The 16,579-nt window shown below is 46.1% G+C and overlaps 1 protein-coding gene across 8 annotated transcripts in view; it reads right to left on the bottom strand.

The window, feature by feature from the left end:
• Window positions 1-608: 608 nt before the first annotated feature.
• Window positions 609-16,579, bottom strand: part of TNR (tenascin R) — a 417,504-nt gene continuing 401,533 nt past the window's right edge. For 3 of the 8 annotated variants that reach the window (XM_081026706.1, XM_081026705.1, XM_081026707.1), the window contains 2 exons: window positions 16,402-16,565; window positions 7,555-15,209 (listed from right to left, as the gene is read on the bottom strand). In XM_081026706.1, the coding sequence (XP_080882832.1) occupies window positions 15,036-15,209; window positions 16,402-16,565 (338 nt within the window). In that variant the 3' untranslated portion in view covers window positions 7,555-15,035. Of the gene's footprint in view, window positions 4,716-7,554; window positions 15,210-16,401; window positions 16,566-16,579 lie in introns of those variants that run through there. The other 5 variants (XR_013991784.1, XR_013991787.1, XR_013991785.1 and 2 more) reach the window with 5 other exon arrangements.

Below are 16,579 nucleotides of genomic sequence, written 5' to 3'. Positions count from 1 at the left end.
AGGCCCATTCTTCTAACTTATTAGAGTCAATTCCATTCCAATAAAAATTCCAATTTTTTTTCTGCATGGAACTTGACAAGCTGAGTCTAAAATTTGTTTGGAAGTACAGCGTCAAGAATAGCCAAACACTCTTGAAGAAAAAGAACAAAGTGAGAAGTCTTGCCTTATAGCTACCAAGCTTTACTTTAAACCCATAATAACTGAGATATTGTGTGATTGGGGCTGGAATTGGCAAAAAGACTACATATTAGAAAGATAGTATTGCAGATCAGTGAGTAAGGGTAGACTTTTAAATAAATACTACTGGGAAAATTTATTATTCACATGGAAAAATAAAAATATGTCCCTGCCTCACGTCATAGATTTTGTTGAACCATATAGAACTGTCACTTTTGTAGGTCAAAAAGCAGTCAAATATAGGCTATTTCATAAAATTCTACCTAATAAAAAATTCCAGGTAGATTAAAAACCTAAATGTAAAAGATAAAACCATAGGTAATACAGAACCATTTTAATGTCTCAGGGTCAGGAAACAAGACCAACAAGTACTAACCATTAAGGGAAGATTGATAAATTTGATTATATCAAAACCAGAAACTCTCTTTATCAAAAATACCATAAATAGTGGAAAGACAAGCAACAGATGTTTGAAACTCACATAACTGATAAATGCTTCCTATTTAGAATACATAACGATAATTCCCAAAATCAATAAGAAAATGACAGGCAAACTAGTAGAATAACGATTCAAGGAGTTATACAGATCTTTCAAATTTGACGTATTTTATTATACAAAATCAAAAAATTATGTATATATATATTATTAACATTACCGCTGATCTTGTCAGGGAAGTTCTTCAGCATTGGGAAACTATTAAGCTTAGCATGGTGGGTACAAGTTTTTCAAAACTCTAATTTTTTTTTTTTTTTGAGAGCGCCAATTTTATCACTAGCTACAAACACTGTAGCTAGTGACAGGCTCACTTGGCTTATTTTCGAGAAAATGTCTACCAAATACCCAAGTCTGAAAAACCATAGTTTGTCCGTCAGTTGTTCTTTCAAGTAAAAATGGTGCCCCATGATAAAAGCAACTGGTTTAGCTGGAGAGTCAGACAATGACACCAGTTCTTTTCCTAGAAGCAATTTTTGTACTTAGGTGTGCTGCAGAAGTGCTTTAAGAATTCTTCTCATTTAGTCACATAATTGAAAAAATATGCATTCATGGTCTAGATACAATAATATTAATAATTTTTACTTTTTTGGTAAGTGAAATTGGCGTGTTTTTTTAAAGATTTTATTGGGGAGAGGGAACAGGACTTTATTGGGGAACAGTGTGTACTTCCAGGAGTTTCCCAAGTCGTTGTCCTTCCAGCCTTAGTTGTGGAGGGCACAGCTCAGCTCCAGGTCCAGTTGCCGTTTTCTAGTTGCAGGGGGCACAGCCCACCATCCCTTGCGGGAGTCGAACAGGCAACCTTGTGGTTTAGAGCCCACTCTCCAACCAACTGAGCCATCTGGGAGCTCAGCAGCAGCTCAGCTCAAGGTGCTGTGTTCAATCTTAGTTGCAGGGTGCGCTGCCCACCATCCCTTGTGGGAATCGAGGAATCGAACTGGCAACCTTTTGGTTGAGAGCCCACTGGCCCATGTGAGAATCGAACCAGCAGCCTTCAGAGTTAGGAGCACGGAGCTCCTACTGCCTGAGCCACTGGGCCGTCCTAGGCATTTTTTTTTTTTTTTTTTTTTTTTACTGTGAATGAAAAATACGACCGTGAGTACAGTTTGTTGCCATTGCCTTGATCTGTTCTAAGCGCCTGTTTTACCACCATCAGTGCAAATGTCCATGCAGTGAAAAAGGTAAATATTTTCTTAGCTGTCTTATTAAAATAGTTTGTATTTTGTGGATCCCCTGGAAAGGTGTCATGGACCCCTGAGGATCTGTGGACCACAGCTTGGCAATCGCTACCTTTGATGGTGATTTCCCCAATGTCAACAGCAAGGCAATGATAGAAATATCTAGGATCCTGGTGTTCAGTTATCTTTCTGTTCCGTCATAGGATCTCTCAGGACCATCTGACCAAGTTGGTAATCAAGGACATTTTGATGGGGGAGATATGATGGAACTCTTTTGAGTACATAAACAGACGTGATTTTGGGGATGGATGTGCTGAGGTCAAAGATGGAAAGGGACAATTTCAACTTTTCTCAAATGTTTTTGTTCAAAACTAGAAATTAATGGTAGGTTAGTTTTTAGACTGGATCAAAAATTTCCTGGGGTCTAAATGTCATGAGCCTACTTACCATATTTTAGAGGCTAAGATTCTTTTAGTATCAAATAACAGACAAACCAACTGTCTTAAACAGAAAAAGGAGATGTATTCATGAATCCAGGTCAGACCGGATTCAGTCTCTTAATGTATCAGAACCTGGTTTCTTTAGGTGTCTGTGTTTAGCCCCATGTAGTGTCAGCTTCATTCTGAGCCCAACCATTTTCATGAAGAGAAAATGGATACACAGTTCCAAGAGTTTCATCCATGTACTGCAGATTCGGAGGGAGTGAGAGTTTCATTCTTTAAAGCCACCTAAACATGTTTGCTCCACTCTTCTGGGATGGAATTGGGACTTGTGTTCACCCCTGAACCAGTAACTGTGGGTCAGAACGTGAGTGCGCTGGTTTGTTCAGGCCTGAACTTCTGTGTCCTGTCAATGATTTTCAAGGCGAGATGATTTTGCCCCCAGGGGACATTTTTGGTTGTCATAGCTGTGTGTGTGTGTGTGTGTGTGTGTGTGTGTGTGTGTGTGAACACAACTGGTACCTAGTGGATAGAGGATGATGCTGGCTCAGCTTTTCAGAGTAGCTTGATCTTGGAAGAGAAATAGATGGTTCTAGAAGTCTGATAATGAGTTGTAGGCCGACCCTAATGGTAGAGGCACTTTCTGACCTGCCTCAGTGGCTTTTGATCTGAAGACAACTCTGTGGTAAAAAAAGATCCCAATAGAAAGCAGAACATCTCCTTTGGCACCGAGATGGGAACCCCAAATTTTCCTCGCTTGCCGTGAGCTCTGTGGCAACACACACAGCTGCAGGAAGGGACCTCATCGGATTACTTGAGAGACTGACCCAGACCTGTCCCGTTTGACCAAGAGAAGCAAATGTGAGGGCTACTGCTGCCAGTCACACAGAGGATCACACACATTGATCCTCTCCTGATCCCAGGTAACTTTCACAACCAGCATAACATTACACAGTAGTTTAGCTGGTGACTGCATTTCCCAAGCACAAAACGAGGCCACATGGCCCAACAGGCATGGCTGGGACCATGGGAGAGAAACATCAACATTGTGTTTTCTCTGACAAAGCTGGAAGGAAGCATGGCGTCCTCCCCGCACTCCCCTTTCTGTGTCCCAGAACAGCTTGTTTTGGAGGGTGAGCTAGGTAAAGGGGTTTGGTGGTAGGTGTGCTTCTCTGCCACATACTGAGGCTGCAGTGGATTTCTTTCATGGACAACTATCTATTTTCCCCTTTTGCTCCATCTCTGTTCTTATGACACAATTCAAGTTTTCCTTGGCTGAGAGTCTGGTTCACCCTGTGCTTTCCCTAACGTCACGGAGCACTCTCATAGGCATGTGACTTTATATCCACATTCTCCTGGGGAGCACAGGCAGTGAGTGATACCAGAATGGGAATGTAGGCAGAATTTTAGGACAAAGCCTTCCCTTCCTTCTGTCTTTGGTGCTTAACTTACCCTTGGTTTCTTTCTTCTTAAGAAACCTCCAGGACGTATGAGATTGTGAGGTATTTGGGGATCCTAAACAATCAATATCATTTATTATTGTCCATCGGGGAAGCCACAGAGCTAAAGGTCTAATTTACAAGTGACCCTTGATTTGAATTTAATTGATTCCTGGAAAGCCATGATAAATCGAACCAGGGTAAGCCAAACTCTCATTTTCTGTAAGCACCAGCTTATAAATTCCACTCCCTTGCTTGGAATCTAATCTCATGCCACAAAAATACCCAGAGTGATTCCAACAGAACGAAGCTACAATAAAACATAGATAGGCTTTTCACTCATTTATAAACTATATAAAAAAAGATTCCATAGAAAAGCTATATAAGGGAGCTCTTTTGTCTTTTAGACTGAAATGGCCTGAATGATGCTTCTTAAAATGTTGCCTTAATGAAGTCTGAATCGAAGTCATCTTTTTTTCGGTGATAAATCTCTCTCTGATTCTCCATTGAGGGTGATTTTGCCCACCCCGAGGGCAAATTGTCTTTGGGAGTGTCTGGATAGTTTGGGTTGATACAACTTGGAGGGTGGTGCTAGTCCTACTATAATTTGATGGGTAGAAGCCAGGGATACTGCGAACTATTATACCACACATGGGATATTTTCCTGCAGCAAAGATTTATCTGACCAAAATGTCAGTAGTACTGCTATATGAAAACCCTGCCCCTACAGCAACCATGGACATTTCTGAGTTAAAATTTAGGTCATTTCCTTAGGAAAAAATAAAAGAGCGTTGAAAACCAGATGTACATGAATGTCTTTCCGAGTATTTAAATGGTACATGATGGAGTTGGAGGGAGGGTGGGAGGGCAGGTGGTTCCATGTTGCAGACTCCGTTGTTACTGAGTCTTCTTGGCCAGTAAGCTAGCTGAGTTGCCTCAACAGTGATCCAGCTTGTCATCGTGGCCAATTGTTTCAGGGTAGCTTTGGCTGTAAATACAAGTTTTGGTTATTACTCCGTGGGTTTTGTTTATGGAAGGAAAGTCATAAAAGTGAGTGGGGATCACAAATCACACTGGGTATTGCCTGCACACAGACATAATTTACACATTCCCTCAGCGTTCTCTCACTGTTTTTCTTGGATCTTTAAATTTCCTGCACAGCTAGCATATTGGATTTTCATAATTGCTACCGCATTTCTTGTAATGTACCCTCATTTCCCAGAAACCTCTAAAGGGCTTATTGTTTGTCACAAAGAGCAGACCCGAAGCTTCCACACAAGCTATGAATGAGCGTTTAGCAGTGATCTCTGCTCCTAGCAATTCTTATTTAAGGCATGAAAGAACATAAACATCTAAAACTTCCAGAACATTTTCCGATGCCCTCTTCCCCTTCGGCTCCCCCAAGGAAGATGCTATAGTAATTAATCCTTTGAGAAGTTTCTCTTAGCTTTTTTAGATTCCAGAAGTTCCTTAATTGCCATGTTTCCTAGTGTTTGACACGTTTGAAAGGTGTCTGAATTTAAAAAAATATTGTCAACATTCAAATGACAACCCTCATCCCAATTAGCTGAATTCTTTTACTGCATATCTCTTTCCTGTTCCTCGTGAACACATAAACATAAGTTTGGAAATTGTACTCTATTCTGTTTTAAAATCTTTCATGCGAGGGGCTTATTAGGGAGTAGGGAGTTTGGTACAAGTGGCTGGAAACGAAAGAGGCGAAAGAGGCAAATGAGATGACATCTCTTCAAGGGGGACCAGGCCTCTCATTCCTGCACATCCAGAGACAGCATTGGGTCTGGTCCATAGTAGGTGCTCGTTGAAGGGGATGGTGAGATGAGAGAAGACGTATAGAGACACAGGTGAGTGTGGGTCTGTGCAGAGTGCACACTTTTTGTAATTCCCTGAAAGCCTGGGCAATGGGGTATATTGCACGTATCACATGAGAGGAGAAATACAGGCTCCAAGGGCCCTCATTGCATGATGATGTCACTGCTGACTGCTGCTGAGGCATGTGTCCCCAGGGACACTGGGTCATTACAGGAGAGACGCCGCTACTGTGTTTAGGTCGGGTTCTTGGTAATTGCACTGATTACTAATGCTGCTAACATTTCTCTTGCTTAATAACCCACTTTTAATTTTACCCGTGGCAGTCCTTAGTTCCCACAACACAGCAATAATTAAATCTCTGTTCAGATGGTTGTAAATACACCCAGAGGTCTTAAGCAATGGGTGAATTATACTCATTTAAGTTAGAACTGTAATGTTAGCATTCAGTCACCTCAGGAATTAGCACTAATTACTGAAATTCCTTGAAGTCCCCTCCCTCCCTTGAGTTTCCTATCCCCAGAGAACATGCAGGGTGAGATTCAAGATTTGGATTTGTGCGGGTGACAGGTTTTATGTGCATATGGCAACAACAGTCACTCCTGCAGCAACATAATCCTAAGGTATGGGTTTCCAGGGTGGCCTGTTTGAAACAGGACCAGGAAATGCGGCTGCTTGCAAAGGGCCTCTATTGTCTGAGAGTCCAGAAATCTGTTTTTAGGAAATGATGAAGAAAGAGGAAACGAGGCCCGGGGAAAAGGCTAAGGAAGCTCTCTGCCCCCTGTTCCCGTAGGGCACCTTCAGTGGGAGATGGCCACCTGGCTGGGAGCTGGGATTCTGTCCCCGTTTCTCACGTGGCACCAGGGTTGAGAAGGGCTTGCTCTACCTAGAGAAGACTGGGAGGAATGAACCTTTAAAAAAAAATTAATTCCAAGTTTGAGATTCTATCCCTTTTAAAAATACGTTCTGTTTCCCTTTTTACAAGGGGACATGGAGCAAGGTCCCTCCCTCTTGGCCTTGGGGATTCACAGTGTTCAGTCTGTCCTGACCACCTCAGGGCCCAGGAAGCCAGGCAAACGCATCCTCCACCTCTCCTGGCCCCACCCCTTCAGGTTATGCTGTTTCTGTCCTCCAACTCTTACTCTTGTTCCCTCCCCACGCTGAATTGTTTCTATTGTCATGAGACCCAGCCAGGTGGACCTCCACAGGTCGTCCCCTGCACACCCCTAGCCACTCCAGCCGAGAAAGCTCATCTGCATTTCTGGTACCTTCAGCACCGCCCTGCGTTACAGTTATCTGTTTTCCTGGCTCTGTGGCCCTGAACTGGGTGCGAGTCTCCCTCATGACCCTCCTCTTGGGGCTGTAATCTGGCTGGGGTCACCTAATGCTCCCTGGAGGTTAGAGTTGACCTTCCAATGTACACTGGGCCCATTTTCAAGGGAGACAAAGGGAGAATGTTTTCCCAGGTACCCAAGTCTGAGCAGCAGGTGGTCACAGGAGCTGGAGATTGATTGAGCTCAGGGTAGGCAGGCTCAGCAAGTTAGGCGTGTTGCATATTTTCCACCAGCGCCCATAGATGGCACTAGAGCCTTGGACATCTGGCTACCACGGGGCGCTCCGGGGTTGAGGGAGCCGGGCAGTGGGACAGTCAAGACCAATCGGGTGATGCTGGGGCAGCCAGCAGAGGCTGCCACCCATCAGTGACCTTTTCTGACGTGGGTGGGAGATAGGGGAGGAAGAAAGGGTGCGGTGAAAAGAGGAGGAGAAGGAGTAGGAAAAAGAGATCGTGAGGATAGAATGCGAGAAGAGGAACAGGGAAGGCAAGGGACCAGGATGGGGGAAAGGGATGTCAGGTATGAGAACAGCCTACCCGAAAGGAGGGTACAGAAAAGACGTCTGGCCATAGTGACAGGTGAACACTGAGCAAAGGGGGAGGCAGGCCACTGGTGCAGAAAGGCGTGTCCCCTTAATTCCCCACAGGGCCCGGAAGATGCACCTCATTCCTTCAGGATCTTTTATTAACGTATAGAAAATGTGTTTAAAAAAGGAACTATACAGAGGCTAAAAGTAATCAGGACTAACAACACTGGTTAACAATGGTTAACGAGCGGAGTTTCCAGTCTTTGAGCTCCAGTGCCGTGAAAGGATGGGCGTGTTGGTCTGTCCGCTCCCTTCCTCCGTAGGCTTTCATTTTTAGTTTAGTTCTTTACCGTGTACATCGCCCAGGGAGTGGCTACTCCATTTTCGTGTTTTTCTTCTTCCTCCCAGCCTTCCTTTTGAGGAAATGCTTTCCCAAGCACGTTGTAGCTATAAAGTCAGTAGATTGGTCTTTGTTATTTTTACCTGAAAAGGCTGTTAAAGGTTAAAATGGCAAACACAAGCTCGGAGGGAGTGGAGGGCATGGTGTTGGGAATTTCTCGGGACAACCATCTAGAGACCACAGGGTGGGTTTCAGCGGCCTGGGCCCCAGGGATCAGCTCCCTCTAAGCCACAGTGACTTGCTTAGGGCGCCTGGAGTTCCTCTGGGCCTGGAGCATATTTGAGTTTGGAATAACTGGGTGGGTGAGTGATAGGAAGGAGGCTCTGTGTGTGAACAGTAACTCGTAGATTCTGAACCTTGAGCCTGTGGGACCCTGGCATGAGTCTAGTCCTCGGGGAGGCCTGGGCGGAGGCAGGGGGATGGTAGGGGGGCATTTTCTTGGCTGACGTGTTTGCAGAAACCACGGTGTCTGTTGCACCTAACATATAGGTGTCACTGCTAACAGCAAGTGTCACTGCTGCCCAAGCAGCCCCCACGTGGAAGAGGACCCTAAAATGCAGATTTCTTTCTTGGGGAGATCTATCTATTCCTGTGTGTAGAAATGTCATTCGATGAAGAGAAAGGGATTCATTTCTGGAGTTTTGGCCTGGCAGCTTAAAATACAGGTTACCAAGAACTGATTTCCTTCTCAACTCCCCCAAGTGGCAAAGAGAGCTGAGCTTGTAGCCCGCGGTCCTCTGAGCCCCCAGCCCACTAAGGGAGGTGGGAGCAGATAGGGAGAGGGAAAAAGAAACCAAGGAACGAATTAATTTGTCTCCTGTCTTCTTCTAGCCTCATTCCTCAAAATATTCCACTGATGTACTCCTTCAGGGGTCCACGGAGAAAGACACCTTTGTACCCCTGAGAGTCTGGAAGGAGGGCACCCCAATGAGTCGTAACATACAGGTTTTAGCCTAAAAGCTCACAAGATTTCTGCATTTGATACCATCTGCGTTGGTTTGATTATATTAATAATGTAACCATTTTCCTCTCAAATCCAGGCATAAAATTGATACTCTAGGAACACGTGCCACCATGTTTATTCTGTGGCTTCCCCTTCCCCAATCCTGGCTACACTGTCTGCCCCAGTTTGGGAGGAATGACTCTGGAATTTCCCACTCTTCTAATGTTGGGTGAGAAAGAGGCTGCATATTCCTGACGGAGTGGAGTCGGGGAAATAGTGTTTGTGTTGTGTTATCTTCCCCTCCCAACCTGTTGTGACCCCCTCCCTCACTTCCCACAAAACAAAACCAGAAACAGAACAAAACAAAAAGGAAAGTAAAAGAGCTGCCAAGTGGGGTTAAAGATCCTCTGGGATGTATGGCAAAAGCAGTGCAAAGACTGACTCCTTTTCTGAAAAGATGGAGAGGAGAAAGTGGTATCAGAAGCCCCTTTGTGAAAACATCAACAAATCCAAGATGGTCGCCACTTGGCTAAATAAATATAAAAGGCTCTAGTCTCATGAAGTAGCAAAGCAAGGGCTTTAGAGTTAGACAAAGAGCTCCCTGTTGTAGCTCTACTTAATCCTGTGTGACTTTAGGCATGTTTCGTAACCTTTCTGTGCCTCCACTGTCTCATTTGTAAAATGGTTCAACTTGAGTCAGGGTTCTGGTGAGGATTTAACAAAGTAATATATATGTTGACCTCCTAGCCCAGTATCTGGAAAACGGTAGTTGTGCCATAAATACCATTTCTCTTCGTCTTCATCTGGGGAGAGAAAAATTAAAAAGCCGGTGCCAGATCTGATCTCAGTTCTGTTACTAATTAGCTGTGCTAACCTGGGCAAGTTGCCTAACCTTTCTGGGCCTCAGTTTTCTCAAGTATGAAATTGAGTGTTGGGTCCGATGTCCTATCTGTAGTTCCCTCCAGCTCTGAAGGTGTGTTTCCAACCTTTGCCGTTTGGAGGGAGCGTTCAACGACAGGATGTTAAAAAGCAACACAGGGTCTCCCTGGGGGATGCTAAAGAGTGACAGAAAGGAAATAGTTCTCATCCATGCATTTGCCTCCTGGCCCTGTGTCTGAGCCCAAACCTGCTCTGTGGCTTAGGTGTCCCCGGCCTCCTGGGATGTTTGCAATGCCTCTCAGGAACCCATGGGACTAATGAGCCAGTACCTGGGAGAGCGACCCCGGTTTGAGACTAAAAGGGTTAAATATCTCTCAACTGGAAATTTCGCATCAGCCCAGCCTCACAGCCGACAACAACGAAGAGCTGTTTTATTAAGAGAGGGGGGCCAAGTTTTTCTGAGGAACAAGAGCTGTGTTATTTGGATATTCTGCAATAGCCTTATTAAGCTTGGGGAACGAGCAAGGATTTCCGGTTTGGAGGAAATGCAACACTGTCCAAAGGCTGTGAGGTTTGCCAAGGACGTTTGGACAATGAAGTCATGCTTCAGGCGAGGGGTGACCTTGAAAAATTAATCAGAAATGCTGGAGGTAACAAACCAGCTTGGGACTGGGAAGGAAAATGGAGGTCCAGGCAGGGTTGGTTAAGCAAACCGGGAAAGTCCTTCTGTTTCTGGGTCTGTGCAGAGGCAGGCCTCTGGGGCCTTCCTTTCTCCTCAGAGGCAGGGGGTGAACCGACAGGCCTCTGCTGGGAGGCCAGGTCTTTACCAGGGCCCCTCACACCTGAGCTCTGCGCTGTTACTCCTATGGAAAGCTTGCTTTAGTCTCTAATGCTCCATCAGCATATTTTTTTATGTTCCTTGGTATTTTACATTTTATGTTTTCTTCTTCCCAGCTCGTTCTCAAGGCTTGAAGAGCACAGAATGGACAGAAGCAAATCTAGTGTGTCTACAACTAGGACGTACCAGAGCCACTGTTTTAAAATTGGACCCGAGGCTACACCAGCACCCCCTCTTCAGGTAGACTGGAGTTTTTCCTTACTTGCTTTTTGAGGTTTTTGTTTGGTTGGTCATTTCCCATTAGGCCTGGTGGTGCCACACTTGTTGAGGAAAACCTTATCGCATCTGTGTGGGGTTGGGTTATGGAAGAAACGAAAGTTTAAGGAAGCGGTTAGTCAAAGATCTTTTGGAACGTGGCCAGAGGACCCTGAGGTGCAGCCAGAGACAGGCTGCAGGCACAGCCCAGAATCCAGCCCTGTCTGTGACTCACCTTCGCTCAGGGCCCAGCATGGCTCTGTCACTGTTACCTAGAGGAAAACGACCACCCAGGGAGGCCAGGCAGAGCCTGGAACCTGGAGCTTTGTGCACCACGCAGACTTCTGGGCCCAGAATAGGGCCCCAGGCTTCAGAGGACCAAGGCCCTTCTTGCAGCCTTCACAGATCTGAGGCGCGTGCAGACAGACTTTCCCAGCTGCTGTGGGATTATGGAAACTGAACTCAAGTTAGAATCTTTCAGAGGTTCCTTTTCAAAATTTTAAGAGTGGACAGCGAGATGCAAGAAGAGTTCCCCTTTGGAGGGAAAGCAATGCAAGTAAGGAATTAGATCGAACAGGAGTCTGCCAATGAGAAAGAAAAGCACATATCCTGAGTCAGTGGCTCAAACTTTTCTGAAATTCTGGGTGGAGGTTAAAAGAAAAAGAAAAAAGTATTTTCAAGGCCCAGGAATATTTGCAAATCCGGGCCACCAGCTAGTCTATTTCAACCCCCTTAGTTGGTCTCACGGGTTCTGTTTTATTTTTTTCCAGAGGAGAGGACAAAAAGGAACTCATACACTTTTTCTCCACTGCTGCTTTTAAAAGAGCTCTTTGAAAAGGTTCCATAATGATCTTTTGTCCCTTAATCTACAGCTCTGTTCTGGGACTTGATGTGAACGTCTACACGTGGTGAGGATTGTTTGGTTTGGCATTGAGCTTTCTGGCAGCCTTGGTTCTTCAGGTCTGTCTTTGAAAGAACAGTTTTCAGTGTGCAGAGAGCTGGTTGGTTCCCAGGCGGCAGGGAGCAGGTGTGAGGTGTTTTGCCACTTTATGAGGAGTGGAGTGGGGTGTGGGTAGGTGAAGGGTAGGGCGGATTTAACTATTGTGGAACTTTGCTCTGCATTGCCTGGCTGCCACTGTTCTTATTGTTGTTCTTTTACAAATCAATCTGCTGTGCAAATGTGTTGGCCAGTGTTCCTGGGTCCTGGTTTGGGGTGAGTTCTCCTGGAAACATGGAGGGACTTACTGTCCTCACCCCCAAGATAATTTGCACAGGGTTACAGGAAGGGGGTGAGGGTTGTGACCGCCACCTTGTGGTGACACTTAGCATGTCTCCCTTTCTCCAGTTAAATCTGGTCTAAAGGCCAGCTGGAGTTTTCCACGGATTAGTCTTATGCATTCCTCTGCCTCCCGACCCCCTTTTGTATGAACCTCCTTTACCTTCCAGAAATAACCGTGGAGAAGGTGAGTTTGCTGTATTGAAAACTACCTTTCTCTGATGGGGAAATGCAAAAAGGGAAAACTGGATCTTGGGTCTAGGCAGTGAGTCTGTGCAGTCGTGGGAAGGTTTTGGTTTGTTTTTGTAAGTACATATCCTGAAGTGTTTGCAGTTAAACTGCCCCTGGGCAGGGTCCACGTCTAATTCCTTTCGTGTCCTGTGAGGGTGCTTAGCCTGAGTATTGCCTAATGGGTCCTCCCGTGGGAAGACCACAGGTGCTTGGAGGAACAGGCTAAGCAGGAGTCAGTGAGTAAAGGGGAAAAGCTCTGAGTCAAATTGACCACGGGCCTTGGAGAGAGAATGGGTACTGTGTCTCTTAAACATGGTAAAAACTCTGAGAACACTCTACTGAATAAAAGGAATCTATAAATCCTTTTCTAGAAGACTGGGTGAGCTAATCATTGAAGTTTCTTTAAAATTCTTTAAAATGAATCCAGGCAATGCTGCTGAGACTATTTATAGACATGTTCCACAGGGTAAGATGGTGCCAGCGAGAGGCAGGTTTGGGTTTCCCTTGATGCTTCTTGGCTTCTGCTTGAATGAAGACCAATCATCCTTTTCCATTTCAGTTCCCTTCATGAGGTGGGCTGTATTGGCTCTGCTTTCATGGACAAAATGAGTTCAGCCTCTTGGCACAATCTTTTTTGTAGTATTTTCTCGTGTATGTGTGTGTGTATGTTTTACTTATGACTTCTGAATCAGTCTTCCTTCTTTCCTTCCTTCCCCTTCCACTCTCCTCTCCTCCCTAACTAAAGCGGGGCTTTGGTGAATTTTCATTACTTGTGTTCTTGTACCAATGACAGTTTCTACTCAGAGACTAGCAGTACTGACTGCCAAATCGGAAACGAAAGTTAGAAGCCATTCTAGTATAATCTTCCATGCAACAGGTGAGCAAACTGAGGCCCAGAGAGGTGAAGCCACCTCCCTGATATCCTAGAGCAAGCAAAATGGCAGTGGAAGGCCTGTACCTTAGCTCCCAGGTTCCTCATTCAGTGTACTTCCCACTGTTCATTGGTGTTTCACTCTAGTTCAATCTTATTTAATTCACAGGTTTCTCGAAAGGATTGTTTCTGTTTCTTCCGCCTTCTCCTAGTTGTTTTGATGCCCATGGTGAACTGAGAAATGAAAATGTCACCTCTGTTTCCCAGCACCAGGTATGTCAGTCACATCCACACCACAGCCGTGAGCGAGGCCTGCTAACGGAGAGCATCTACAGAGAGTGGTGGCTGATGTCATCTCCCAACACTACAGGTGTGACCATCAGCCTGAGGGACTGTCCTTTCCTAGTTATCTGGGCTTGGTTAGATGGTGGATGTTTCCATCAGAAAATTGCTAACTCTCAGGCACATCCTCTAAATGGTTGGGCAAGGTACCAAGATGCCCCAGTTTGAGTAAACCTGGGTATTAGAGAAAGTGGAAATGGAGCCTTGAGGAAGGGGAGAGGGCAGCTGGGGAAACTGGACATGGATTTCAGCAGATGCTATAGGGGTGGTTGCAGCTGGCATTTGCTTTGGAGAAGCTGAAGGGTCATGGCTTCTATAGCCTCCAGCTGTCTTAGACTTAAAAATCAAATCATGCTAGTGAAGAGAGCACATCTCATAAAATGGGAGGTAGGCCCCGGCCCTCCCCTGTTCACCTTTGGATTCCTAGATGTCATTTCCTCTGGTGCTTTTCATTTTCCCTCTCAAAGGCAGAATAATAAAAGAAGATGGAGAAAGGCTTCTCATGATCTCTCTCCATTAAGGAGGTCATTTCTGTTTCCCACAGGACCAAAGAAGAGGAAAAAACAAAACCCCCAAATTCCACCTATTCCCAGGGACTATCGGGAATGGCTAGATGGTCATGCAACTCCTTCTGACTCTTACTAAGCCACCTACTCAAAGGACAACCTGGCTGGAGAGAGGAGGAGGCCTTCCATTTGCAATTCAGAAAACAATCCATGACCAATAGGACGAGAAATAGAGAAAATGGAGCTACCCAAGACCTGTGTTCCCCGTGGGATCTGAAATCTTGATGGCAGGTACCCTGAATTCCACTTCTGTCCTTCCTCAATACCTGACACCCCCGAAGCACTAAAAGCTACAACCATCTCCCCCTCCGACCCCCCCAAAGAAGGTTGCTCTCTGTCTTACCTGAGGGTGGGGGCAGTGACTTATGACCCACATGGAAACAGTCACGGGCAACAAACACAAGTCATGGGGAACTATTATCCAAAACGCTGGTTGTATTTGTGGGATCGTGGGACTCTGAGGATAGGATGGACTCACTGGGGCATGAAGGTAACTTACGACTCTTGAAAGGTAACAGAGGCCACTGGGCTGGTAGAGTAAAGGTGTTGTGAGGTGAGAATCTTTGGCCCATGAAAGAGGACTTGGGTTGCTGGGATGGGGTGAGGTTAATGTTTCCTCTTAAGTGGTGGTGTTCGCAAAGCTCTCTTGCAGAGGTTTCTTCCATGGGCTGGTTTGAGAACCTGGCCATCGAAGGCAGTGACCAGAGCACAGATACCTGGAAGTGAAGCGCAGCTCAAAAGGAAAGAAGGCACGTGCCTGTCACCATCAAGACCTGACTCCAGGACTTGCCTTTGAATTGGTCTTTTTATGAAAACTTCTCACTTTTCCTCCTTGGTGGGAGAGGAAGGTTAAGGATGGCTGGGTAGGAGGAAGGATGGCTGAGGGTCAGGCCCTGGGGGGCAGGAGGAACCGCAAGCAGCGGGTTCTCAGCTGATTCTCAGCTGATTCCTGCTTCCTTCAGATACTCAGAATATGTTGCAAAGCACGTTCCTATCACCCCCCACCCCTCGTTTCAGATTCTAAAATACAAACGAATGACAGGAAAGGTCAGTTGGCTTGCAGCTGCCCACTGCTCCGACGTGCAAGGACCGCCGTTTCCTGCCTGCCATGAGACGGTGGCTGAAGGGACGCATCTTCATTTCCACAAAGGGGATGGAGAACTCGTGACCCTTCCAGTGGTACCAGTTGAGCCCCTGGGAGGGAGAACGAGAAGCACGTCAGCTCACCCACGATGTGGTTTCACCATTTTCCATTTACACCAAGCTCTGTGGCTAAGTATTAAAAAAGGTGCAAGGAGCAGTCTCTTTCCAGCTTCTTTTTTAAACCATGCCTGTGGCTTGGGTCGTTATCTGGAACGTGTTCCAGGTCACTCCATTTCACCACCTTTGTTTTTGGCCTTTAGGATTTGCATGTACCGGTAATTGGAGTTGCATTTCAAAATCCCGACAGCATAGACGCATTTTGAAGAGAATAACTGTGTTTGGCTGCTCCCTCCTGGTGGGAGAGTCAGGGGTTTCCACAAACGGTGACCAACCTTCTTGGTTTGTGCAGGACTAAGGGCTTTCCTGGCTGCTGGACTTTCAGTGCTAACACTAGGAAGGTGTCAGTTGATCCAGATGTCACCCTGTCACCCAGCCTATGGCCATGTGGTCTCTAATGGGGACAGGCAGTCCAGTTTACACTGATATTTCTAACCACTCCCTTCCTGGAACACTTCTCAGGATGAAGCTGAGCCTGTGAAGCTGGCCCTGGAACTGATAAGCTGGTGATGGAATCTCCTAGACGAGGAAACGAAACGGAACTTGACTGGTTGTCAAGGGCTTCCCTGGGAGAGTTCTAGCTCCTGAATCCAAAACCTTCCCCTTCTTCCTCTGCTTTCTACTCTGTCCTGCCAATCTCCCAGTATCTGCGTCATTTCTCATGGTAGTCCTTTCCTGAGACTCTGAGTATTTCTTTTTTAAAGGGAATGTAAGACCCACATTTGCATTTAAAACAGAAAGCTAAGGGGCTGTGGGTTCCACAGCCCTGATCTTTCAAAACGGAATGCCAAGGGGCCGTGGGTTCCAGAGCCCTCCATTATTGCAAACAGAAAGCTAAGGGGCCGTGGTTTCCACAACCCAGATTGTTCCAAACATGAAGCTAAGGGGCTGTGGGTTCCACATCCCTGATCTTTCCAAACAGAACGCAAAGGGGCTGTGGATTTCACAGCTCTGAACATTCCAAACAGAAAGCTCAGGGACCGTGGGTTCCAGAGCCCTCGATCATTCCAAACACAAAGCTAAGGGGCCGTGGGTTTCACAGCTCTGATCATTCCAAACAGAATACTAAGGGGCAGTGGGTTACACAGCCCTCAAACATTTCAAACAACGGCAGAGCTTCACCTACCTGGCTGTGCCTGGACTCCCCGTACTTCCCGTTGAGGTTGGTCCGATGGCAGTTCTTGTACCACCAGGCGCCCTTGTACGACATGGCACAGTTGGTAACTGCAATGTCATTGTCTCTGTCCTCGGTGGAGAAAGGGCGCCCCTGGTGATAGCTGAGGGAGTCCCCTGGGTAAAGACAC

The sequence above is a fragment of the Rhinolophus hipposideros genome, assembly GCF_964194185.1.
Source record: "Rhinolophus hipposideros genome assembly, chromosome: 19".
Lineage (NCBI taxonomy): Eukaryota > Metazoa > Chordata > Mammalia > Chiroptera > Rhinolophidae > Rhinolophus > Rhinolophus hipposideros.
Note: the sequence above shows the minus strand (reverse complement) of the source record. Positions and strands in the feature narration are given on the sequence as shown.